The following is a 27,257-nucleotide window of genomic DNA, read 5'->3' as shown; positions in this document are numbered from 1 at the left end:
TAAGATGGATTCCAGAAGCATCTTGTTTCCATTATCCCCCAGCCCTCTTCCTCATTTAGTCAGTGGCTGTGAGTAATACCCAGCTGGAGAGAGTAGTCATTGTTTAAGTGGCTGTCTTTTGGCCTGAGGGTTTGGGGGTATGTTGATACTTGTCGGTTACTATGACTTCTTTTTTTTCCCCCCTCAATTGCATCAAACCCTTAAAACATGGTGGTAAGTGAGTGATATGCATGCTTTTGGAGTTTGTTTAATCTCCGCTTCAGTCTATACGATGCACAGTTCATAATGTTAACACTTTTCTTCAAGTTTACTTCATTCACTTTCACAACTAATTTGGATTTCAGTTTGCTGTTTAATCCTCATTTACTTTAATTTTCGTACCTTTTTTCTGTAGTTCTGTTCTTTCCCTCTCTGCCGATTTCCCTGTTAGAGGTCAACTTGTTATTTTGTTTGACCTGTAAAGAGAGAGTGGTACTGCAGATAGTGGTTCAGTTTAGGGAAATGGGAGACTTGAGGCTCTTCGTTCCTTGTAAATGTGAAAGTGAGTTTGGGGAGAGAGACGAAGGGGCTGTGAGATGTAGACACTGTTGTGAACAGCAGCTGCTCCCATTTGCAGGCATGGTGGCAGCTACACCAGAGCCACTCTTGGTAAAACCCTTTCATGCAGCCCTTTTGCACGTTAATCGGCTTGTTGGGCTGGGAAATGACGTTATTAGTCAGGCACCAGGGTGTACATACATCCACATTACTGAAGAAAGAAAAGCTCATGGTGTGAAGTGCTTGGGTTGGTGCTGACATTGTCACGCTTTGAAAAGATGAGCTTGGCGGGATCGCGATTCCCTCTCCCCTGCTTTTTTTTTCTCTTAAAATTGGGAGTAGATTGGTGATATTCTTGAATCAGCTATCTTGCTTTAGAATTTTGTGTTTTCGGGTACACAGCCAGAGCACTGAAAATACTCTACGTCTGCTCCCGTCAGTCCTGCAGTGCTTAGTTCCTAGCATGTAGCTGAGCTGGTGTGGCCGGGGCGCTGAGAGCGTTGGTCGATTGTGCTGAGGGAGGATCCAGGCCAGGCTCGTGTGTCTCAGTGCCCGATGCATCTCTGTACAATTCCACCGTATAACAGCGCACAGCTGTCTTGGGTGTCTAAGTCTTAGTGCGTTCTCTGTACTGTTCAATAGTGTGCTGTTTTAGTAGTAGAATCCTGTGGACACTGGTGTGTCACTAGCCTATTGTTTTGGCTGATAAGTCATTGGTTTGTGGTTAGTTTTGTTTCTGTTTTTGTTATTTTTTGTTTGTTTTTTTTTTTTTTGAAATCTTTTTTGCTCCAGTCACTGTGTGTGCTGGCGGTGGCTTTGCCTCTCCGTTGCCTCGAAGGAACAGGTGGAGCAATGTCTCCCTCTGACAGACATTACTCCTGACGTGTGCTCCTGCAGATGCCTACACTGAGACTGTAATCTCCATAACTGCTTCATGTGCACCAAGCCCCCTTGTGGAATCCTGCTGAGAGTTTTTCTAGAAGCCTTCAGTTCTGAATCATTTAGTCTACCTGACTTTTGTAAAATAAAAAGAAACTAAGAGCACTTAACTTGTTCCCCCACCTTTATGGGCCTTTAAAAAAATCTTGTGTGTCTGTGTACATATACACACACACACACACACATATACACACACACATATAACCCTGATTAAAGGGAACCAAGTTGCCCTTAGTTGAAACAGGGAAGAAAAACTTGGTAAATCAGAATCAGAAAATACCAATTTAAGAAGGCACCTAAACTCCAGATAATATAAGTGTTTTGATTTAAAAAAAAAAAAAAAAGATAACTCATGGCTCATCTGGGTTCAGGTTCTGGTTTTGGCCAGGGCGCAAGAATGAGCCTGTTTTTCTGTCTGAAGTCTTCTCTAGAGGGATGTCAGCACTACTCAGCTTTCTCTGGTTGGTTACAGAGCATCTTCTGGTCTGCATATGCTTGCTGCTGGCACAGCCCAGCCTGACTGACCCACTATTAGATTGAACTGTTGTGGCTTCCTCTATCTTATTCTCCAGACTCCAGACTCTCGTAAAGATTACAGAACAGCAAGAACAGTGTCCTGTGGGGAAGAGAGGATGTGTGGCTAAACGTATGGCACATACACATCCATATCCATCTTACTTTGCAGGATTGAGTCAAAACTATGCATGCATTCACCACAAGAAAACAAACAGCAGGATTTTACAACTGAAATGTTGGTTTGTCTTCTCATCTATATAAGAGTGAACCACTGGAACTTGGGGACAAGATGAGTATAATAATATTGCAGCCTATCTGTCCGCTACAGTTGCAGTTTTTCATGACAAGCATTCAAAGTGTTAACTAAAACCATTGAAGCAACATACCTGCCATTAAAAACCTGAGTCTAGAAATAATAACTCCATGAGTGTTTTGCACCTCCAGATGGAATGGCCTTGAATAAATGCTATGAATAGCCATGTTTGCCACTTGCCGTTTGCTGTTCTATTAACCCTGATGTAGAGTCTCACAGTTTTCTCCCTTCTTCTCCTCTCTCTCAATGGATTATTAAAACCTGGATACCTGTGTAGATGATGAACCAGCTGGGCCAATGTAAGTACTTTATTGGACTTTGGTTCAGTAGTTACTGGTTGGGTTATTTTATATTTACAGTTTAATTAAAGGGCATAGCTAAGATTGTAGGGGAAGACAGTGAATGGAAAGCAGTGTTGCCGTGTAGACTTCTTAGCTGGACATGGAGCTGACTGATAGCCCTTTGACTCCCAGGACAGGCTGTAGAGTTTTGTTCTTAGTAGCAATCTAAAGTGGAATACCATGCAAAAAAAATGTTTAAAATTTTGCACACCCCGTATGTTTAAATTGATACTGTGGGGGAAATGACCATTATATCTGAGGCTTCAGGTTTTGTTCAAGCTAGACTATAGCATGGATAAACTGCCTGGCTCCATTAAATTGTGGGTATTCAAGAGAGACAGAACTACAAATTTTGAATCAGTCCAAGATTTGCAGTCTTTCTTAGAGCTGGGGACTAACAAGTCAGAGGCAGAAGTGTGCCCAAATTAGTTAAGTGCCAGAGAGCACAGCGCTGCCTGTATATAATTAAGAAGAGACGAGACAGTGGTGGTAAGTAGAGAAAAAACTAATCACTCACTTTTGTCGTAATTATAGTTTATAAATCAAAGCCCACGTTACCTGGGTATTATCTGCCTTGGGAGTCAAAAGGATTGATTAAGGTTGTAGGTACTTTACACAGGGTGTATTAATTGTGTATTAATATCGTGCAGTAAAACTTCTTACTATACCAGGGATGGCAGTAAGTGAAAGAGTCCCTGTATTTCCATGTGTTATACTTTGAAAAGTTGCTACTGACCTTGAGTTTAACTCTTGTAATGCAATTTTTCCTCCAAAGGAAAACCAACTCTACCAACAATCACAAAGATAAAAACTTGCGCCAGAGAAACACAAATTAAATACTACTTATAATGTAAGTATGGACTTCTAACTTTAGAAGTTTTAAGTTATATTCAAATGAATGTGCCTCTTTTGACTTTACCACAAAGTCTTCAATAGCTGATGTTATGTTGCAAGATCTTTCAGTTGATTTCAGAGCTTCCAATACTGATGGAACAAGTTGTCTGTCCAGTGAAACAACTGGAAAGGAACATTTTCAGCTGAGTTGTAAAAAACATAGATGCTTTTCAGAGTGTGTATGATTTTTCAAAGCATCACCTTACCACATTACTTCTTTAAAAAGAGGTAAAAGTTAAATTGTCACCTTCTTAGGTGGATTATTCCTGAGGCCAGTTGGTCCCACTTTGCTTCTGGGGGCAAGGCAGAAATGGTGGCCAGGCACAGCTGGGCCGAGTGCCTACTGCTTAGGCACATGGAGATCAGAATTTCACACCACATCCCTGAGCATGCTGTTTGAACCAAAGCTTTATGTGGTGCTTGGTGTACTATTAAGTAATAGTGCATGTTCCCTTCTAATTTCTACTTTCTTCACAGATCTTTAGGTTCCTGAAACTGGTGGCAACATGACCTGCTAAATTTTCTGCTTGGACCTCTTCGGTTCTTTCCCCTTTCAAGTGAGCAGCACCACGATGACTGTCTAAAGCATGCCTTATTTAGCCTCTCCTGTAAGGGTGATCTAGCCAGGTACATTTTAAACAATGCTTCAGTGTAGAAGGTGTAAACTATTTTGGGCTTGATGTGCTGTGAATGTTGCTTTTATTTTATTTTTTTGTTAAAATATTTAAATAGAAGTGAAAAGGTGACCGCTGAGGGTCAGATCATGCATGCGCCATTTTTTACTTAATGCAGCTGTTAAATTGGCAAAGCTCTAAAATGCACTGCTGCCATCTAGTGATACATTTTTGTAAAGTACCGCAAAACATACAGATATATACAGTATATAAATATATATATATATATTTATATTTTTTGGGGTGGGAGAAATCCAAAATAAATGCTTGTTTCATTTTTAAGCTGCTGATACTCATTCCTTATTGTATGTTGTCAGATGAGGAAACTGTTCAGTTCTGGTACATAAAGATGAGTACTATAAACTGAAATCTATAATTTTAAGGGCTTAACATGACTGATAAGAAGCTGGAACAGTTCACTGAATGGATATAATGAATTACAGTATATATGTATGATTGCTTTTAAAGTGATTCTTTTCTCTTTTGTTAAATCATGTAAATTCCTAAATCCTTTTGCACTGATGTGTTAAAACCTAATTGTACATTGAATTAAGGCAAACTTTTATAATTTACCTTTTGTTTTCAATGATCTTGAAATGTTAAAGCATGGTATTCTATGCAACTAGTTATTCTTTGAGGTTGACACTGTATTTTTTCATTGACTGAGTGTAGATTTTCACGCCCAGCAGGGTTCTCACGCGGTGCGTAATTGGTAGATGCATGTACTTGTGTTTTGTGTAATTGCTGAAGTGCAATGATGTAAAAAAAAAAAAAAGTGGATTCACCTGTTTTTAAAAATAAAACTGATAAAAGGTGTTGGAATAATACTCTTTATTCTCTATAATCTTAGGAGGAAGCCTTTTTTCCCATTGCTCCCAATTTCTGTATGTACACAAGACTGTTAACCACTCAGCCCTGTCAGCTTTTTTAGTTCCTTTTCCACTTCTTCCACAAATGCCGGGAAATTCTGATCCATGAGGCACAAGCGTAGAAAGGGGCCTAACCCTTCCGCATTCCATGCAGATTGTTCATAGACAAGTGGCAGCTCCTCTGATGCCATGAGAGACTGTGGGGATTCCAAAAGAGTAGTTTATTAGAGATTACAGGGGAAAGCAACAGCCTGAATACTAGAACACAGAAAAACTGCCTTAAGGTAAGATTTGGGAAGTATGACACCAAAAATTAGTGTTAATTAGCTTTGCAAGTTCCAAGTTCCTTTATATAATGTTTCTAAATATACATACAAAGTGAGATAAACTTGTATCCTTAAGTATTTCAAGTATACTAATAAAGTGATTTGCAAAGATACTGACCGCTTTAATGAAGAGTACAGTGCTGATTAAGTTTGTAGATTGAGAAGTCTATCAATGAATGAACTCCACTTAGTTCATCCTTCCCACCTAATAGGTGGAAGAATGGGTATGAGCTGTTCATCATATGGAAATTGGATGCTGAATGTAATAAAGGTTACAAACTGACTATCCCAAGGACACAGCTCGCTGTCTTTCTCTGGTTCTGTCCATAAGGCTTGACAAGTAGAGGCCTGTGTCTGTCGCTACAATCAAGGCAGACCATTTCCATCACCCCCGGAAATTCCCTCGTTGCTGTCCACCCTTACTGTCAAACCCTCAACTCTTAGCAACCATGATCTGTCCTCCACACTGTATATAGTTTTGCCTTTTCCGGATGCCATATAAATGATGTTATGTAATACTGCACGCTTTTCACATGCTTATTTGTCATCTCTGTCTTCTTTGGTAACCTGTAGTATTTTAAAGTCAGTTGACTAAGCTGCCAATATTTAAACATTAGGAGAGTTCAAAGAAAAGTCTGACTGTGCTTGGCAATTTGGAAGATTAGGCAAAAGATGCACTGATTCAGGCAACGAAGACGGCTTCAGCTCCATGTGTGGTCCACCTACTTCTGAGCCTTGACTTAGCCGCCTTATTCACTCCTCATGTTAATTCTACTAGGTAGGTAGGTTTTCTACCCTTTCCATGGATTGCATGGTTTGATGTATATGTATACAGTTGACATTTCTCAAGGAACTATCTATAATAGAAACTGACTTTTCTAAATTCAAACCAGCTTTTCAGACTATCTAAAGGTAGAAAGAAGAAAATGAAAGTCAAATGAAGCCTGTTCTCCAGCGAGAGCCACTATTAACATGGTAGTGTATCTCCTTCCAAACTTATTTTGTGTGCATGTCTTTACTACAAAAGTCAAATCATGTGTGCTGTTTTGTAGCCTTTAAAAAACAATGTACTATGAATATCTTCCACTGTCAACAGATTCAGACAGACATCACTTTTTATTGACTATATTTTATCCCACTTATGGTTATGGCCCTTTTTAACCACTCAGTATCCCATTAGTGGATAATTGTTTCCTATTTTGTTACTATTAAAATTACTGACAAACATCTTTGTATGTATATTTGTGTAGATGAAATGGATATAGGTAATAAAATACTAAATTTTATCTACATTGCTAAATTGCTTTCAAAGAATTTTACCAATTTATATTCAAAGAATGACTTGTTTAGAAGGTTATAGCAAACAAGTAACATATCTGAGCTTCTAGCCTGAGGCTTTTTCTTTATACATGATTCTTCTATATAATGTAAATAAACTGGGCCAAGGTTCATCTTTTGTAACAACTGATACTGCCTGAGTAAGGATATCACACCCTGCTCTGCTCAGGCTTTTCTGTGGCTTAGTCACTCTGATTCAGTTAACCTATAACCCTGGTGGAGAAACAAGGTTACAAACTGGGAACTATGAAGTCTGCCCTGCTTCTGGACAACTAGGTTTGTAAATTTTTTCTGTCATAGTTGCTGACTTACTAAAAGAAATAGACATGAATTCTTAATTTAGTCTTAATTTTCAAGTTTTAAAATCTGACTACCCATTTATTTTGCCTGAGTGGTGTGCCAGGTGGAGAAAACAACCCATTATCTTCTTTCTTACACCACTGTTAGCACAGTGTAATAGATAAAGTAGAAAGGAGATTTATGGAAATTGGATATTGATGAATTCCATGCAGAATTTTACGGAAAGCATAAACTGTTGGCTGAGAACCTGCTGTCACACACAGCAGGGAATGCAGTGAGGAGACCAGCCTCAGGAACCCTGAGCCTAAATGAATAGTTCTGCAAGAGTGTTTGGTAACAGCAAAATTCAAGTGGAGAGGCCATGTCCAAAAGCAGTTCTTTGGTAACAGAGTGGAGTCTTCCTGGGGCTCCATACATCCTTAACCTGAGATCCTCACACTGAAGATCTGCCCCCATAGAAACCATGGTTGATCCGACTTAAAATTCATATTGCTAGTTGTCTTAGAAGAGTTTCCAAATTTCATTTCCAAAGTTAAACTGAAATTCTTAGCTTTATTCCTCTTTTAGGAAGGTGGTGAATAAATTTTTTATCTCATGTGTTTAAAATCTAACATTACAGACTACTTTTCTGTCTTTTATTTCCTCAGGAAGATAGTTCTTCAGTATGTGCCATCATGTCTAACCTCACAACAAGTATAGGTGGAAATGGCCTGTCTCTGTCTTTATCATCTACTATAGTAACATTTTAAGTTACTGTTCTAGAACAGTGGATTGAACAGAGGGATACAAAATTCTTCAGGATCACTGTTTTTCCTGACATGAAAACTGAATATGGAAATAGGCCCTACCTGAGCTAACCAGGCCACTGAGGTCCTTCGTCCCGGACTGCTTGTGCCAGCTGGTACCCACTGCTGCTGCTCTGAGTTCTGCAGTGAAACAACGTGCAGTTAGGAGACTGGCTGAACATAATCATAAATACCATAGGCCACTGAAGAAGTGGAACACATGCATTAATGTTAAAAGAAAGTCAGTAAAGGTTCTAAAGTCATTGTTGGTGTAGTCTGTCCTGGTTTAAGCTTGGCTGTTATCTGATTTACCACAGCAGAGATACAGAGATAAAATTTGAGGCCCCTGCCCTGTGCCTGACGTTCCTTTTGTCTCACAGGTTGGTAACGCCTTTTCCTGCCTGACACCGTGGTATACTTCTGTCTTAAGAGGCCCAGCCCAGGACCATGTGCTGGTACTGGAGGGCAGTGGATATTGCCCAGCTTCTGATAATCAAGATTTGTCACCTTCTATAAATTATTACTCGGGTAATATACATGTTCCTTGTAGAAAAGCAAAATGGGGGCAGGGGAAACACTATAGTTGCAAGATAACCATATCTTGTAACTTAAAAAAAAATCTCATTTTAGACATTCTGAGGTTATGAATAAGTTCTTCTGTTAGTAAAATTCCTAGATATATTCATTCAACAATGTTTGTGTCTACTGCGTTGACATTGGGATGAAAAAAGGAAGGGAGCCACAGAAAACAAGGTAGAGGTCTGGCCCGCAAGAACCCACAACCCAGTAAGAATCTAACAAGTAAAACAACTTGCATGCAACTGAGGATGTGCTGGCATGGAGGGGAGAATAAGACTTCAGGCTTGCAGTGGAGGGCAGTACAGGAAGGGTGTGTGTGCTAACAAGCATGAGGGGTAGGAATGCTCCAGAGCCCGAGCTACTTCTTATGGGAGGGGCTGTTCTTGAGTGGAACTCAGGATGTTTTCTAGGAAAACAGAATGAACAAGGTGTAGTAGAAAGCCTGGAAGCATAAGAGGCTGCTTCTACCTTAAAAAAGCTTCTCCAAGAGCCCCACCACCCTTCCTTTGTAGCCACGTGTCTGCAGGCTTAGTTGTGTTCTGGATAGCAGTGGCACTTAAAGTACTAATCTGCAGACAGTTGTGAGCTGGTGGTATCACACAGGGAGAATCCAAGACCCTCCCTGGAAGATGTGTATCAGCAGTATGTTCTGACTGCCAAAGTAAATGTCCTGCTAATTTCAGTGGGTGTTAGCAGAAATGTGTATCTGGAGGCATCAAAAATGGGGTGGTGGGACAGAGAGGAAGAACAAAGGAAAGAAAACTAGTCAGGAATACTAAAGGAGCTAAAAGGTAAGGGGCTTTACTGAGTCTGGAATCCTTGGGCAAACCCCATTTTCCTTCACCCAGAAAAGTCCAATTCCACTGCCTAGTGTTTCTTCCAGTTCTGAAGTTTTCCTAGGAGACATCAGTTCAGCTCACACCATGTTTTTCAAACAACTAGGAAAGACTAACCAAAATTCATATGCCATTGATCTACAGCCAAATGTGATGGAAGCAGTGGAAGTCAGTGGGATGGCTCTAAGGACTGGACAGTCCTCCACCTAAGTGCACACAGATGGCAGGTTCTATGCACACAGGAATGAGCCCTTGGCCGCCACCTCCTGGACTTCTAGTGCTAACAGAGGAAGAGCTAGGAACTGTCGTAGGCTAGGTTGCCTCAGAAGCCCTCAGGTTGAGAAACACCTGGTTAGGCCACAATTAGCAAAATTACAAGGCAGAGGCAAGCCAGGAAGTGACTCAAGAACCTGAAATAAAAAGATATGGAATTACCTCTCATTTGGAAAAAAAAAAAAATTATTTTAGACAAAAGTAATACAGGTACTGGGAAAAAGACACCTGAATGAGGAGGCCTCTTAAAGCTTGGCCAGAGCTTGCACCTCTGGAGCTGGATTCTGAAAAAGGGAGCATGATACCAAACTTGAACAGTGGCAGCTAAGGGCAAGCCTTAGGAGTTTTTGTCTCCTGCTCTGCAGCCTCAGACACTTCATCTCACTATGGCCCTACTGACTGGTGAGTGCTGACCCTTGATAATAAAAGACTGGTATGCTTATTTGTTCACCTGCAAAGCAAGACAGATCTGATAACAAGACTGGCAGTAATAATGAATCATCTTAAGTATTTGCCAGGAATTGTCCTAGGTGCTTTATAGACAGAATTTCGGTCTCACTACATGGTAAGTGACTTGATGAGAACACATAGCTACTAACAGGGCAAGGATTCAAACCTAAATCCATTTGGATTCTAAAGCCTATGGTCTTTTGTACAACACTCTACATCTCATCTACCCAGAACACCAAACTACAGATCCAAGGAGGCCTTGAATACAGAATGAAGAAAAGACATGAACATTTTCTAGCCACTTTGGGGATATTTCTACCTCGGTATTTGGGATGAGCTTAAATAGAGAGCCAGGGCCTTCATCTGCCACTGTAGTTAATGACCCACAGCCTACTTTAAGGTACTGTCTCAGTTTTTCTTTTCATATTTAGATAGTAAAGGTTCTACCCTGATGTGTGTATGTCTTTACTATATGTATGTCATGTATATCATTACCTTTATGGGGCATTCTGGACCTAGTTCCCAAATTCTGGGACCCTGTTTGGTTCCTGTTGCACCCCACGCATGCACTGGGTACTACAATCTCAGTCTAATAGCTGGTCAGTGACACCTACAAAGAAAGGTGATCTATTTAAGGGGTAAAGGATCGTTAAGCAACAAAGTATCATAATAAGCCATATCATTCCATTTTTAGAGAGGGGATTCTTAATAGAAGCTGATGAGGCAAAATGTTTTAAATTAGATCCAAGGTTTGTAAGAAAACCAGCTTTGGTGTTAAGACATGTTCACAAAAAGTCATGCAGAAACAAATGAACAAGAAGAATTCTTAAACATTAAAATATGATCTGGCAAACTAAATATAGTCACAGGGAAACCACACAGTACTTGTTTAAAGAAAAACATTTTATGATAAATAATATAAAATCTGTTTGCCCCAGATATGCTATGAAAAGACAGTTGGTGATAAAACAGTAAAAATGAATTGTCTTGGCCCAGTTAGTTTAAGGGGAACTTTCAGGATGAAGTAATGGAAAGCCAGGTTTGGAAAGTCATTGCTCAAAATAGAAAATAAAAAACCCAGCCTGAAACTGGAATTTCATCCTAAGAGCAGAGGTAGCTTATGCTAGCAGCATGTGGGACTATGCCAACGAAATGCTTGAAGATGTACCTGCAGGAGAAATTCTGTAACTGATTCTCAGAAAGTTTTATCACAAGACTCCTTTACATTCCTACAAACTACTGAGGCCCTCAGACAGCTTTTGAGTTACATCTATCTGATATTTATATGTCAGGAATTAAAACAAGTTTTAAATATTCACTTAAAACAAAAAATCTATTATATGTTAGTATTAAAAACATTTTAATGAAAATAACTTTCCTAACAAAAATATAACTTTTGCTATTCTCTTTTACTATCTAGCTGGACTCTCATATTTACTTCTGCACTCAATCTGACAACATGTTGCTTTGGTTGAAGTACATAAAATCTGGCTTCATACAGATATATAGATGGAAAAAGTTATTTTTTAAAAATGTTTTTCAGCTAATTGTGGATACTCTGACATCAAAATTCAACGAGTGATAGTTTCTTAAAGGCTAGTTTCAACACAGAATCTTAAATCATAGCAATGAACTTTTTATACTCGTCATATTAAAATCCTTTGGTCTGCGGAATCTCTGGACTGGTTTCCATAGCAGTTGTGCCGGTTTACATTCCCACCAACAGTGCACCAAGGGTCCCCTTTTCTCCATGCCTTGTCTTTTTGACAAGAGCCATTGTGATAGGTAGGTGTGAGGATATCTCATTGCGGTTTTGATCTGCATTTCCCTGATGATGTGACGCTAGCATCTTTTCACGTGTCTGTTAGCTATCTGTATGTCTTTGGAAAAATGTCTATTCAGGCCTTCCGTTCTTTTGAATATTTTGAATAGTAACCCTTTATCAGATATACCATTTGTAAATATCTTCTCCCACTTAGTAGGCAGCCTTCTTAATTTTGTTAATAGCTTCCCTTGCTGTGCAACAGTGATCACAAAAAACAGTGATTTTTCTTTTAGTTTTGCTTTTATTTCCCTTGCTTGAGGAGATCCATACAAATATTGCCAAGATGTCAAAAAGTGTACTGCCTATGTTTTCTTCTAGGAGTTTTATGGTTTCAGGCCTTACATTTAAGTCTTTAATCCCTTTTGATTTTTGTATGATTTTATATGGTATGAGAAAGTCCAGTTTTCCCCAACACCATTTATTGAAGAGAAATTTTAAAAAAACCAACAACAGGACTAGCATATGATACAGTAATCCCACTTCTGGGTATTTTTCCAAAGAAAATGAAAATATTCAAAAAGATATTTGCACCCCTGTGTTCACTGCAGCAATATTCACAGCAGCCAGGATGTGGGAGCAGCTTAACCCTAAGTTATCTATTGATAGATGACTGGATAAAGAGAATGTGGTGCTATTCAGCCATAAAAAAGATTCTTGTCACTTGTGACAAAATGGATGGACTTAGAAGGTATTATGCTAAGTGAAGTAAATCAGAGAAAGACAAGTACTGTATGATTTCACTTATATGTGGAAATTAAAAGGCATGGATAAACAACTAGAGTCTATAGATACAGAGAATAAACAGGAGAGGGGAACGGGACAGTGAAATAGAGAAACAGGTGAGGGAAGTTAACAGGCACAAAAACAAACAGAATCCAGGGATAGAGCTCACACTTTGGATCTTTCACCCATGCGTGGTTTTGTAGCACCATGTATTTGCCACTTGAAAAATAGTGGTTCACTGGGTTGTACAGGTCTTCCACGTGTTGAAACATTTTGTGATGTAGTTATTTTAAAAAAAATGTTCATTACCCGTATCATCAAGAAAGTCTTCTGTGTTAGGAAGCTGTGAAGCTCAAGTGGCGGGTACAAGTTTTCCAAGATTCTAATTTTCACTTGAAAAGGTTATTTCATCATTGTCAATAAATACTATCAATTGTATTCTTGAAGTACTTTTCTTGTAGTTACTTGAAGTAACTACATTCACTTGAGAAAATGTCCACCAGCCACCCAAATCTAAATAATCATAGTTCATCTGTTGTTAAGTAATAATGGTGTTCCATAAAGAGAAGCTGGTTCAGTACCCAGTGCTGTCATACAGGTGCTTTCCTAGGAGGAAGCCATCGTGCTTCAGAACGCAGATGGTTTTGTTAGTTGGTTCTTATTGCAGTGACAGTGAAGAAAGAACATGACTACTGGTATGGCTAGCTGCCACTGCCTTGATGTATGCTAAGGTGAGAGCAGCTCTGCTCACACTGTTTCTGTCCCATTAAATAACAAGTATCAACACAGGAAAAGGACAAATAATATGTGAATATTATGGCAAAAATAATGAGGACTTTGTGGATTCCTGAAAAGGTCTCAGGGAAGGGTCCGTTGGATCATACTCTGAGAACCACTGTACTATAGTAACACCCATGATATACCTGAGACTCCCAGCTAATCTAATTTCTAGCCTTATACATAACTACAGTGAGAATCAACCCTGAATTAAAAAAAAAAAAAACTCAGTGTCTTCTCTGGAATAATGTCTATTCAAGTCCTCTGCCCACTTTTTAATCAGACTGTTTTATTTGATACTGAGTTGTATGAGTTCTTGTTATTTTGGGTATTAACCCTCTACTGAATGTATCATTTGCAAATACCTTCTCCCACTCACTAGGTTGTCTTTTTGTTCTGTTGATGATTTTCTTTACTATGCAAAGTTTTTTAGTTGGATTTAGTCCCATTTGTTTATTTTTTGCTTTTGTTGCCGTTGCCTGAGGCAAATTGAAAAGATGCTCAACATCACTCATCATCAGGGAACTGCAAACCAAACCACAAGATAGTACCTCACAACTGTCAGAATGGCTGTCATCAGAAAGACAAGAAGTAAGTGTTGGTGAGGATGTGGAGAAAAGGGAACCCTTATGCACTGCTGGTGGGAATGTAAATTGGTACCTACTATGGAAAGCAGTATGGTGGTTTCTCTAAAAATTAAAAACAATTATCATATGATCTAATAGTTCCACTTCTGGGTATTTATCCAAAGAAAACAAACTAATTCAAAAAGATATTTCCCCCTTATGTTTACTGCAGCATTGTTTACAGTGGCCAAGACAGAGAAACAACTAAGTGTTTGTCAATAAATGACTGGGTAAAGATGAGGTATGTGTGTGTGTATGTATACACACACACTGGAATATATACAAAAATGAGGTGTGTGTATATATATATATATATATATATAGGGTGGGCCAAAAAGTTCATTTGGGTTTTTCCCTATGATGTCACAGAAAAACCTGCATGAACTTTTTGGCCCACCCAATATATACACAATAAAATATGTAGTATCTAAAAACAAATATAAAATGACTCGTAAACACAGAGAACAAACATGGCTGCAGACCTGGTGGGATAGGCAAACCAGGTGACTGAGATTATGAAGCACAGACTTCCAGTTACAAATGAATGGGCTTCCCTAGTGGTTCAGGGGTTAAGAATCTCCCTGCTGATTCCAGGGACATGGGTACGGTCCCTGGTCTGGGATCCCACATGCGGTGGAGCAACTAAGCTCATGTGCCACAACTACTGAAGCCCACGCGCCTAGAGGCTGTGCTCTGCAACCAGAGAAAACAAAACCCGCACAGCAATGAAGACCCAGTGCAGCCAGAAATAAGTAAGTCTTTTTTAAAAAAATTAAAAACAAATGAGTCATAGGGATATAATGTACAGCACAGGGAATATAGTCAGTAATACTGCAATGCTTTTGTGTGGCGACAGATGGTAACTAGATGTTGCGATCATTTTGTAATGTATAAAAATATCAAATCACTATATTGTATACCTGAAACTAATACCATAATTATATATATGTCAATACAAGTAAGTCAGTCAACCTTAGATAATCTTTAGGCTACAGTGTGGTGGACGTGGCAAATCCCACTGTGGTTTTGGCCCCCACAGAGCATTCCCTTCTCAGGTTTCTCATCCGCCTGCTTGCGTACTTACGCCATACTGTGGCAGGATGCTCTGCACACAGCCCTTCCCTTGGCCAGGGCTTGGCCTGAACTGGCTGATTCCGTCGGGCACTTGGACGGTGATGTACTGGGCTAGGTTCTGCACGCAGCTGTAGCAGTGTTCCAGTGCCTGCTCTCTGGAGCTTCCACTAAACTGTACCCGGAACATACGACTCTTGTTCTGTGTGATAAATCAAAAGTTATCCTCAGCAACCCTCATCCTATCACTTTACTTTTATTTACTGTGGGGTCTTCCCTTTGTTTGCAGGGAAGGGGTGTCAATAAGGTAGCAGTTACCCTAGATTGTTGATGTGGGCATACAAAACACAATAATTAGTTTTCTTTTCCCTTTTGGGAGCTGTGCCTCATAATATATTCATTTCCTTCAAGGGACTGACATCAGCAAAAATGGAAAAGCCCATCGTAAAGAAGGTCAATATACTGACTGCAGTAAAAGATCCATGTTTCATCTTACTTTGGAACAAAGATTGCATACCGTCTAATTGCTTAGGTGGAGAATCAGTGAAGCTAACAGCCCTGGCTGAACAAAAATTTCCAAACCTGACTATATAGAAGAGCTAGCCAGAGAGATACCACATTAAACAAGCCAGTGAATCTGAAAAACAAAACTGGGTATCTGTGGACAGGCAAATGCTAACAGCCAATGTATCTCATTAATTTGCAGTGCCCTTTTATCCTTAAAGAGGCCAGACTTACTACACATCACACAGACAAATCAATCACATGCTGCCTTCAATTAGCTGTATGATTTATATCCCCTGGCAAACCAGCAAATGTGGGAGAGATGCAATTGAAATTTTCAAGTGTGGCAACTACATCAAATTTATTTTACTGTAAGTTTAAAAATAGAACTAAATTGTATCAATAACAACAATAAACCTATTATTTTAACAGAAGTAGTTTCCTTTTTTTCTAGTCTGATATCTTGTCTAGTTTTAGAAGACTAAGCTTATCCAAAAGCCACCCAAAATAGGTGATACGTATCGTGTACCTTTATTCAATTTCTTCTGTAAAGAAATTCGGATGCTAGCATAGTAATAGCATTTTGTATTTTTTAAATACACAAATCACATTGCTAACTGGAAAATGTTTCTAACTATAGTTAACAAAATCCTGAAAGTTGCTGTAAGCAGAAATCCTTGATTTTCTTGTTCACAATTTACACGATTTAAATTTTTAGATAAAACCATCAAGCAAAGCCACATCTTTAGGATACAGAAAACTTGGCATGGCTAGGCAGTGGTAAGGTGTCATGTCCATCGACACTGCTGCTCATTCACTGCCTCTCTTGGGTTCTCTTCATTTTTTAATTCATTAAATTTCTTCCCCTGAGTATAAAGGTAATCCATTATCATTGCCCCCTCCAACAATGAAAAAATATGAATACTTTTGAGTATTGCCTATTCATTTCCTTAGCCATTTTTCTCTTGGATGAATAATCCCCAAATTATCAAGAGTCTTTGAAAGCTAACTTTCCTGAAGGAATGGGGAAGAACTGATAAAGAGAACTCCACATTGAGTTTTTGCTAATTCTATGAATCTTCTGTGAAACTGAGCTTTCTTGTTTACAATTAATTAGCTATTTCCACCTCTCCCTAGTTTAGACTGTAAATAGGGACATCTATATGTAGCACCTTTGTATCAGCTATTTCCATGATGATTCTGTAATCAACCTTTTGAGAAGTAATCACATAAAACACTGCTAGATAGGATAGAAAACTATATACAGGAACTAGAAAACTATATACAGAACAGATAATTATTAAGTATATAAGCAGGGCAAAAATCTCAGACCACTTGTCTGGAGGTATCTATCTATCTATGTGAGTGTACACAACAATGAGTTTGGACAGTTAGTGTTTGGAATGTAGTTCCAGGAAATGACAAGGAAAGTTGTATGTCTGATAGCGTAACTGTTGATTTGCTCCATGTTCCTTCTATAAAATTCTCAGACAGAATTTGAACTTATCATCTGAAACCAGAAATACCACTTCAATACATGTGGACCCAAGATAAAGCCAAGGTACGTCAGGAGAAATCTGAACATGAGCTTCATCTTCATCCCACATCCTCAGCATTAAAACACCACAACAGAAAACCTACCACCTGGTCAACCAAAGGGCTCCTAGGTTTAAAATCTGGAGGTGATTTCTTTTTATGCCAGAATTAAAAAGTCAGAAAGAGCTCCTTGTGAAATGAAAGTCTTTCATGCATACATAATAGCCACGAACTGTCCCAAATAGACCGTCTCTGGTGTCTATCATCTAAGGAAACTACTGGCCATGCCACATGGCTTGTGAGGTCTTTAGTTTCCCAGCCAGGGATTAAACCTGGGCCCTCAGTGGTGAAAGCACAGAGTCCTAACCACTGGGAAGCCAGGGAGTCCCCAGAATTACTATATTTTAAGTGCCTTCAAGAAAATTATAGAGTTACCAAGGGAACATTTCATGCAAAGATGGGCACAATAAAGGACAGAAATGGTATGGACCTAACAAAAGCAGAAGATATTAAGAGGTGGCAAGAACACAGAACTGTACCAAAAAAAAGCTTTAATGACCCAGATAACCATGATGGTGTGGTCATTCACCTGGAACCAGACATCCTGGAATGTGAAGTCAAGTGAGGCTTCAGTTCAGTTGCTCAGTTGTGTCCGACTCTGCGACCCCATGAATCGCAGCACACCAGGCCTCCCTGTCCATCACCAACTCCTGGAGTTCACTCAAACTTACATCCATCGAGTCGGTGATGCCATCCATCCATCTCATCCTCTGTCGTCCCCTTTTCCTCCTGCCCCCAATCCCTCCCAGCATCAGTCTTATTCCAATGAGTCAACTCTTCGCATGAGATGGCCAAAGTACTGGAGTTTCAGCTTTAGCATCAGTCCTTCCAAAGAACACCCAGAGCTGATCTTTAGAGTGGACTTAGGAAGCATTATTATGAATAAAGCTAATGGAAGTGATGGAATTCCAGCTGAGCTATTTCCAATACTAAAAGATGATGCTGTGAAACTGCTGCATTCAATATGCTAGCAAATTTGGAAAAGTGAGCAACAGCCACAGGACTGGAAAAGGTCAGTTTTCATTCCAATCATAAGAAGGGCCTTGCCAAAGAATGTTCAAACTACTGCACAAATGCGCTCATTTCCCATGCTAGCAAGGTAATACTCAAAATCCTTCAAGTCCAGCTTCAGCAGTACGTGAACCAAGAATTCCCAGATGTACAAGCTGGATTTAGAAAAGACAGAAGAACCAGAGATCAAATTGCCAACATCCACTGTGTCATAGAAAAAGCAAGCTAATTTCAGAAAAACATCTGCTTCATTGACTACACTAAAGCCTTTGACTGTGGAATCAAAACAAACTGGAAAATTCTGAGAGTTGGGAAAACCAGACCATGTTACCTGCCTCCTGAGAAACCTCTACAAAGGTCAAGAGGCAACAGTTAGAGCCAGACATGGAACAGCTGGTTCAAAATTGGGAAAGGAGTACGCCAAGGCTGTATATTAATCACCCTGCTTATTTATTTCACAGTACATCATGTGAAATGCTGGGCTGAATGAATCACAAGCTGGAATCAAGATTGCCAGGAGAAATATCAATAATCTCAGATATGCAGATGACACCACCTTAATGGCAGAAAGCAAAGAGGAACTAAAGAGCCACTTGATGAAGGTGAGAGAGGGGAGCAAAAAAGCTGGCTTGAAACTCAACATTCAAAAAACAAGGATCATGGCACCCAGTCCCATCACCAGCAAACAGGTGCAGAAAAAATGGAAACAGTGATAGACTTTATTTTCTTGGGTTCCCAAATCACTGCAGATAGTGACTGCAGCCATCAAGTTAAAAGACGCTTGCTCCTTGGAGGAAAAGCTATGACAGAACTAGACAGTGTATTAAAAAGTAAGACATCAGACATCACTTTGCTGACACAGGCCCACATAGTTGAAGCTATGGTTTTTCCAGTAGTCATGTACAGATGTGAGAGTTGGACCATAAAGAATGCTGAGCACCAAAAAAATTGATGCTTTTGAACTGTGGTGCTGGAGGAGACTCTTATGAGTCCCTTGGATAGCAAGGAGATCAAACCATCAATCCTAGAGGAAAGCAACCCTGAATATTCATTTGAAGGGCTGATGTTGAAGCTGAATCTCAATACTTTGGCCAATTCACTGGAATAGACCTTAATGCCAGGAAAGATTGAGGGCATGAGGAATAGGGTGTGAAAGAGGATGAGATAGTTGGATGGCATTGACTCAATGGACATGAGTTTGGGCAAACTCCAGGAGACAGTAAAGGACAAGGAAGCCTGATGTCCATGGGGTTGCAAAGAGTTGGACACAACTTAGTGGCTGAAGAACAACAACAAAAGTGGTGACTTATATGTTAAAGCGTTCCCACCCTCCTTCAAAATACTTCAGTTCTTACAACTAATAGAAAACTCCGTGAAGAAACAAACGTTAAGGATAAGTGCTTATCTCTTTACACTTATCTTCATGTACACACAAGAAAATGAGGCTTCACCTTCTGGGAAGCATTGGGCCCATCACATACTGACTCACAAGTGTGAATGGCATCTCCATGCAGAGATCTTAAGCTGCAGGCTCTGTAGCTAATGTATCAGGGTATCAGCAACACGAAGACATGGGCCCAGTCAGCACCACGTAGGAAGACAGCCGAGGAGATGTGAGAATCCTCACAAACGTGGCCGTGTCTTCCTGCTGGTTTTAGATTCATCACCCAGATCTGTAAGAATTTCCCATCATCACTAGGACCCCAGCTGGAGCAGTTTACCCCACCACTAGCAGTGAATTCCTCTAAGTAGAAACTGGGGGTGGGGGAGCATGGAAAAGGGACTTCAACGTCTTCTTTGATCCTTTGTTTTGAAACCAAGAGGTGATACTCAAGGCTGAGGCCAGAGAGAACCATGAAAATATTCTTTGGTGAGTTACTGGAGGTGAGTCACAACAGTGGTTTAGGATTATTCCTTTGAATCAGTCTTTTCACATAAGGAATTAAATGTTGACTGTTAGCCAATCAGCCAAGATCATTTTGATTACAATTACTGAAAAAAAAAAGAAGCCCATATTACAAACAGGCAGATCTTTTACAATCTACTTATTTCAGCCAAAGAGAAAAGAAACGTAGTCTTTATTGCCCCTTGAATTTATGTTAAATTTCTGATAAAGGAACAAATATTTTATTTCTAAATATTTCTATTTATCAATTTATAGAAAAATGTTTGTTTTGCAGTACTTGTAACTACAAGTTATCCAAGTTAAGAAACAAAAAAGTTGTGTGCCCTTTGCCAAATAAGGCAAAAATAACAGTGTGTTGGCTCAGTATTAATATATCAAAGGATTAAAAAAAATGAAACGAAGAATGATCTTGATAGGAGTTAAAATTTAATATGTAATCCTGATAAAAGTTTCAGTAAATAAACTATAGTTGAAGGATATCTCCCTAACATGGTAAAGAATATCCAATCAACAGGCAGAAATATTCTTAACATCTACACACTTGTTCCCATTCAAGTCAGCAAGATGTCAAGGATGACTGTATAATTGTCAAATTACAGTGTTCTGGAAGATCTAGATAATCCAGTAAGGTGAGAAAAACAGTAAGTATAAACTATAGGAAGAAAATTATCCTTGTTTGCAGATTATAAAATTACTTTCCTAGAATTAAATTACCAGAGCTAATAGCAGTTTAGTAAGGAAGCTAAATTTAAAATAATTCAGAAAAAATCTGGTACTAGACAGCTAGAAATACCTTTGGATAAAGAATACCATTCCAATAACAACAGGCAAAAGGATCCTAAACTTGAATATTTAAAAATCTACATATAAAGTATATGGCATATACATAATCACTTTTAAAATTATATAACTACACAAAATACATGCATTTAACATGTAATCTCTACACAGAGAGAGTAAAGACTTTGAAGAGGAAAAATTAGGCAAAAGCAGTAGATGGTGATTCACAGAAGAAATACAGATGGCTGGCTAACAAACACACACAAAAATATTCATTCTCACTAGTTACCAAAGAAATGAAAATTAAAGGAAGATGCTCATTTTTGCTTGTCAAATTAGAAATTAGTTTTTAAATTTAAATTATATCGCCCTGTTGGAGAGGACTTGGACAAATAGGCATTTTTATAGATCGTCAGTGCTGTAGAAACAGGAAAGACCTATCCAGAGGGCACATCTGCGAAATACACATTCATACTTCTAGTACTTTCATCTCAAGAACTCTGTAAATAAATCCTAAAGAAAATAAAAACATTTTTACAATACTGAAAAGTCAGGAATTTGTTAACCGATTCATGGGGCATCCAAACAATAAAAATACTAGGTAGTCACAGAAAATCATGTCTCAAAGACTAAGAAATGCCTTGGTATAATGTTCCAGATACAATGTTAAGTGAGGAAAGCAGGATACAAAGCCCTCTGTAAACCACAATCCCCAAATTATAAATTATCTGTATGGCAGACACTGTTCACCACCATGAGGCAGTCCATACCAGAGGCTGGATAAGCCAAACAGTCACTGGCTAATCTTGGCAGATCGGGATGACCACATTACACTGTTCTGGTCCCTGAGACAGAAGCAGACATCTTTCAGGGACTATGGGAGGTAGAGAGCCTTACAGGGAAGTTTATGCTTTCCTTATAAAAGGAACAGATGAAGCTGGTTTCCCACAAATGGAAATATGCCAGAGCTGTAGTAGCCATTTTGAAAATGTGAATGCAAGGCCAAGGGAATTGCAAAGGCATTGACTTTGGTACAGCGGAGCTGCTGAGCCAGCTGCCAGCAACTGCCTGCTTCTGGCTTTTCTATTTAGTGGAAAAAATAAGCCTTTATTTTGCAGGGTGGGGCCATTACACTTGGAATTTTGGTCACATGCATCTGAACATTATTCTGACTGATACAATATATATGCCTAGAAAAAACTTAAAAATATTAGTGATTTTTTTTGAGCAGTCAAATTATTTTCCCCTTTACAGTTATTTTTAAAAATTTTAATAACAAAAAAAATTAAAACTCAAATATCAGACACGTGGCATAATATAACTTTTTAGAAGACACATACATTCATTCAATGTGACACCATCGATAGGAGTCAGGAGACCAATGGGTGGTCCAGTTTTCTGATAGCTAGTTGGCTACTGGCTTATGTTGAATTCAGTCCCCTCACATGTGAAATGAAAACAGGCTCCTGAATGTTTTGAGTATGTGCTTCAGACCCTTTTGGCAGTCAGATGAAGCCAGAGGACCCCTTCTCAGAAAAATGTTTTTAATCACATAAAATATATGAGTTCAAAGGAAACCAATTATACTGAAGTATACTTAGATAATTCATCACACTGTTAACACTAATTTATACTCTAATAAGATACATGCTTCCTTACTAACGTACTCAATAAAAAGATCCAGCAGCAGGACTGACCACCACCACAACATTGGGGTACGATGAGCATAAATGCCATTGAAGATATCTGAGACAGCTAAAAAGCTACACGAAGACATTCGATTTCTACTGGTGCAGGTGTGGGCTGATGCCAACTAGCATTGCTGAACGAAATCATAAATTTCAGTTAAAAGTCAGTGAAAATCCATGCAGTTCATGGACCCTCTGAATTCTCTGGGGATCCTCTGGAGTGGCTGGTGCTCTTGAAGACCTCTTTCAACTCTCAGTTTATGAGCCCAATAAAAATTAGGATCTTTTACCTGAACTTCAGTTATTATCTAGTCAGTGAATGTTAACAGATTGGTTTTTACAGTTATTTCTGAAAGAAAATAATACAGGTGATTAGTTTTCATGTTGCTTTCATGAGGATCATTCTTTATGTTTAATACAGCCAAGAAAGCAAATAAAAAGGAATTTTATTATTTAGTATTAAAGAGAGAAAAATGAAAAGACATTCAGTGAAGCATTTGAAAGCACGCCATCTTTAAAATCTAAATAGCAAGACAAACAATGATGTAACTCCACCTTCTCCCAATTTGTTTGGGGAGATGGAGAATGGTCGCAGAGCTCCGTCAGGCAGGTATTGACAGATCAATCACAGCCCTGGTTCTTCAGCGTCATCCCCTTATTAACTATGCTTCTGCCTCTTGATAGTCCTTGTTTCATGTTTTGCTCAGAATGCAAACCTTTCTTAAACAAATGTGTCCTTCCCAGTACCATTTCACCTGCAAAGAGACGCTCCTGCACCCACTCCCATGCTCACTTAGCAGATGAGAAGTGTATGAACAGTTGCTTAAAAACAGTTCGCCACACAGAATCTTACCTTTATTGTTGTTCCAAACAACAGACAATCCATGCGTCTTACAATCTTCAACCAGTTCTTGCTACCGATGAGTGAAAACCCCTCCTGAAACAAAATAATTAAGCAAAATTAGCAACAGAAGCAAAAGAGACATGAAGAATAGTTGTGATGCTGCTCCTTCGTATTAGAAAGTCGTCTATTTAGTTATTTTATAACAAGCACAATAGAAATGACTCAATATCACCAACTGCCAAGGATGGCCCTTCCAATGAGTCCCAGTATCTCAGTGCTCTTCCTGAATCATGATCAACATTAACAGTCTCAGCTTGTATTGCTTTTCTTAACCTTTTCATATTGAAAATCAACAAACCATTAAAGATATTTGCTATAAAATACAATGTTACGCCTCTAGGATTTGGCAAAATATAAGTTTATAATTCCTGGAAGCCAAAGGTTTCCATTATACTAATTCATTAAGTTATCTGCCACATCCCCAACTATATAGTGAGATTTCTCTTCATGAGAATCTTATTTTCAGATTCCTATGAATGGAAAAATGGAAGCAATTTGATTTGGGATGCTGAATGTCTAGTTATTCATTTCAATCTGAAAAGAAAACAAAAAAGGCAGAGCAGTAGAGGGAGGGCACATAAATCTCAAGGGAGGGACAACTGCTGGATCCTAAAGGTGTAAAGATAGACTTTTCTGTAGCTTACTAATAATGTAAATAGAATGGGCTGCCTAATGACTATGGCCGCTCATGAGAAGTGCTTAGCATTTAGTACTAACAACTCACTCGGGGAACTGATAAACCGACAGTATACAGAATCGAGCAACTGCATTTGCCTTAGTGTTAGTCCACCACAGCCAGTGGGGGCGCTGGAGGGACGCGAGATGTCTACAGCTCTTTATAAAAAAGGTTTCTGAACTCATCAAATCTCCCTTCCTAGATATGGATATGATGAAAGCTACAACCTGCAAAGAAATTTGTTGTTCAGGAAAACTGTAGGTTAATTTCTTGACTTTTTTTTTAAAGGAGAAAAAAAAAAGAGACCATTCTAAAATGCTAATTCTAAGAATTCTATCATTAATAGGAGTCTTTTTTTTTTTTTTTTGGTAATGAAAAAACAAGTCAGGCAAACCATTCGTGATTTCTTTTTAAAACTCTCTCAGAATCAGCAAAAAGAAACGTATTCATTATTACCTCCAACATGTAGAAACCGCTGTTTAAAATGGAAGCATGTGGGAAACTGGTGCACATACATTGCTAGGAGGAGCCTTATGGAGGGCATGGTGTTATCAGAATCACGAATGCTTCTGCTCTTCAACCCAGCAGCCTCTGCTGGACTGAGGATTCCCTTCACAGATCAGTTTGCACATACGAAGTGATGCATGGATGGGGTTAAGCATTTCCATATTTTTAATGGTAAAAGATTGGAAACAACTCAGGTATACATCAACAGTGGACTGGTTAAAGTATGATACTCTATGCAATGACACACTAAACAACTGTAAAAAAAAAAAACACCATGATGCTCTATATCAGTGCTGTCCAGTAGAAGTATAATTTGAACCACCTATGTAATTTTAAACTGTCTACTAGCTACATTTTAAAGATATAAATAAACCGGTAAAATTTTAGTATTTAACTTAATACATCAAAATGGAGTAGGAAATAGCAATCCACTCCAGTATTCTTGGCCTAGAGAATCCCATGGACAGAGGAGCCTGGTGGGCTACAGTTCATGGGGTCATAAAGAGTCAGACATGACTGAGCGACTAATATATCAAAACATGATCAAACATTGTAAAACATTATTAAGAGTTTATGTTCTCTTTTTTTGGGGACTAAGTCTTTGAAATTCAGTATGTGATTCACACTTATACCACATCTCAGCTGAGATGCTGTATTTTAAATGGCTAACGAGAAATGCAATCCTACCAAATCAATAGAGTTTAGTGGGAAAATATTTTACAGTGCTTTAATTTTTAAACCTAAATTTTAAATAAAAGTTAAAATTCTGTTTTTCAGCTGCACCAGTCACATTTCAAGCGCTCAGTAGCCACGGCTGGCCTACAGCTCCCTTCCTGGACAGTGCAGGTCTTTATGTGTTGATCTGTGAGGTACACTGTTCTGCTGAAAAGCAAGCTACAGAACAATGTCCATGATGTGATATCTTTGTATAAGGAAAGGAGGGAACATACAAGGTATACTCTTATTATCTGCTTGCATTTACATTTTAAAAGGGCTTCCCTGGTGAGTCGGTGGTAAAGAATCTGCCTGCCAATGCAGGAGTCTGGATCTGATCCCTGAGTCAGGGAGAAGGAAATGGCAACCAACTGCAGTATTCTTACCTGGAAAATTCTAGGGGCAGCGAAGGCTGGCAGGCTACCATCCACGGGAACGCAAAAGAGTCAGTCACAGCTCAGCGACTGAACAATAACAACAACATTATAAAAACTGGAAGGATGAGTACACAAGAGACTAACAAAAATCATTATCTGTAGGGAGCAAGAGTGAACAGTACGGATGGGGCAGAGGTTGAAGTAAGATTTTTTACTATGTATCTCTTTATATTGTTTTGACTTTTCAACCACATTAAGCCTTCTATGCATGCATGTGGGAATATTTGGGTAAACAAGAATTCCCATTCCAATATGGCATAAACTCAAGGAAGAGATGAAAGCAGGACCTAAATAAATCCCTCTATGGGAACTCTGTACTATCTTTACAACCATTCTGTAAATCCAAAGCTATTCTAGAATAAAAAGTTTATTAGAAAATAGATGAGCAGGCCCTGGCCCTGGCCTGACTTCCTCTAGTCCTCTGACTTCCTCCCTCTAGTCCACTGTGGACCCCTGAGACTTCACTAGCTCACACACCCCTCCATGCTCAGCAAGGTTGGGAGAGTTTTCTCCACAGACACTGCCGTTCCATGCGGCTGCCTCCACGTGTGGCATCACACATCCCAGTCACCACCCCGAGTGATCAACCTGGCATCCCACTGGGCTCCTTTCCTCACTGCTCCCTCAACACCAGCCAATGCCCAGGTCTCAGAGAGCCAATCCCCAAACAGCTTTCTTATCCCACCACCCTCCTAACGTACGCTGTCTCTGCTGCATCAGGCTGCTCCTCACACGCTGATTTTGTTGTAGAGCTTGTTCCTGAAGTGGCCTTCCTTTTTCACTGGTCTTTTAAAACCCCACTTTATCCCAACTAAACCCCACAAGGCAAAGCTGGCTGACCTCTCAGAATTCTATGCTCTCTCAGGATCTTGTACTTACCATGCTATACTGTAATTAGTTACATTTCTTTGTCCCTGATAAGAATGAGGAGGAATCCCTAGGCAGTGCAAGGCAGGTTCTAGAATGTGTCTTGCTGCTGCTGCTGCTAAGTCGCTTCAGTTGTGTTCGACTCCATGCGACCCCATAGATGGCAGCCCACCAGGCTCCCCCGTCCCTGGGATTCTCCAGGCAAGAACACTGGAGTGAGTTGCCATTTCCTTCTCCAATGCATGAAAGTGAAAAGTGAAAGCGACATCGCTCAGTCATGTCCGACTCTTAGCGACCCCATGGACTGCAGCCCACCAGGCTTCTCGGTCCATGGGATTTTCCAGGCAAGAGTACTGTGTCTTACTACCTACCCCTTGAATCCTTGGGAACTATTGCAATGTTTAGCAAATGTCACTAGATTAGCTCCTGCAGCCCCTCAGTTCAGGACTCTGGAGTGGCTGTGCCGGAACAGGTATGGCCTTCCTCCCTGACAACACCTTTGAGATGAGCCATCTTATGGCTCTTACTCTTCAGCTTAGCCAAACCACCCTTCCTTAGAACTTCACACATCTCTTCCCTCTGCCTCTTCTCCCCGCTTTTTAACCAAGTTAACCTCTAACCACTGTTCATTTCCCTCTAACCCAAATCTCAGCTGGGTAACCCTAGGACACTTTA

General features: G+C 39.4%; 2 protein-coding genes and 1 long non-coding RNA gene across 5 annotated transcripts in view; 2 read left to right on the top strand and 1 right to left on the bottom strand.

Annotated features, from left to right (window-relative positions):
- NPTN (neuroplastin) overlaps positions 1–5,039 on the top strand; it is a 66,399-nt gene extending 61,360 nt beyond the window's left edge. The window contains exons 6-8 of the mRNA XM_069595592.1: positions 2,583–2,604; positions 3,422–3,496; positions 4,018–5,039. Coding sequence (XP_069451693.1) covers positions 2,583–2,604; positions 3,422–3,482 — 83 coding nt within the window. The 3' untranslated portion in view covers positions 3,483–3,496; positions 4,018–5,039. The remainder of the gene's footprint in view (positions 1–2,582; positions 2,605–3,421; positions 3,497–4,017) is intronic.
- REC114 (REC114 meiotic recombination protein) overlaps positions 5,029–27,257 on the bottom strand; it is a 183,998-nt gene continuing 161,769 nt past the window's right edge. For all 3 annotated transcript variants that reach the window (XM_069595593.1, XM_069595594.1, XM_069595595.1), the window contains 4 exons: positions 23,331–23,414; positions 15,006–15,194; positions 7,896–7,973; positions 5,029–5,280 (listed from right to left, as the gene is read on the bottom strand). In XM_069595593.1, the coding sequence (XP_069451694.1) occupies positions 5,116–5,280; positions 7,896–7,973; positions 15,006–15,194; positions 23,331–23,414 (516 nt within the window). In that variant the 3' untranslated portion in view covers positions 5,029–5,115. The remainder of the gene's footprint in view (positions 5,281–7,895; positions 7,974–15,005; positions 15,195–23,330; positions 23,415–27,257) is intronic.
- Positions 10,969–15,930, top strand: LOC138443367 (uncharacterized). The gene is made up of 3 exons (XR_011258105.1): positions 10,969–13,886; positions 14,516–14,673; positions 15,404–15,930. It is a non-coding gene; the product is annotated as an uncharacterized lncRNA (long non-coding RNA).

This window comes from Ovis canadensis, chromosome 7 (genome assembly GCF_042477335.2).
Source record: "Ovis canadensis isolate MfBH-ARS-UI-01 breed Bighorn chromosome 7, ARS-UI_OviCan_v2, whole genome shotgun sequence".
Classification (NCBI taxonomy): domain Eukaryota; kingdom Metazoa; phylum Chordata; class Mammalia; order Artiodactyla; family Bovidae; genus Ovis; species Ovis canadensis.
This window is presented reverse-complemented; position numbering and strand designations above follow the sequence as displayed.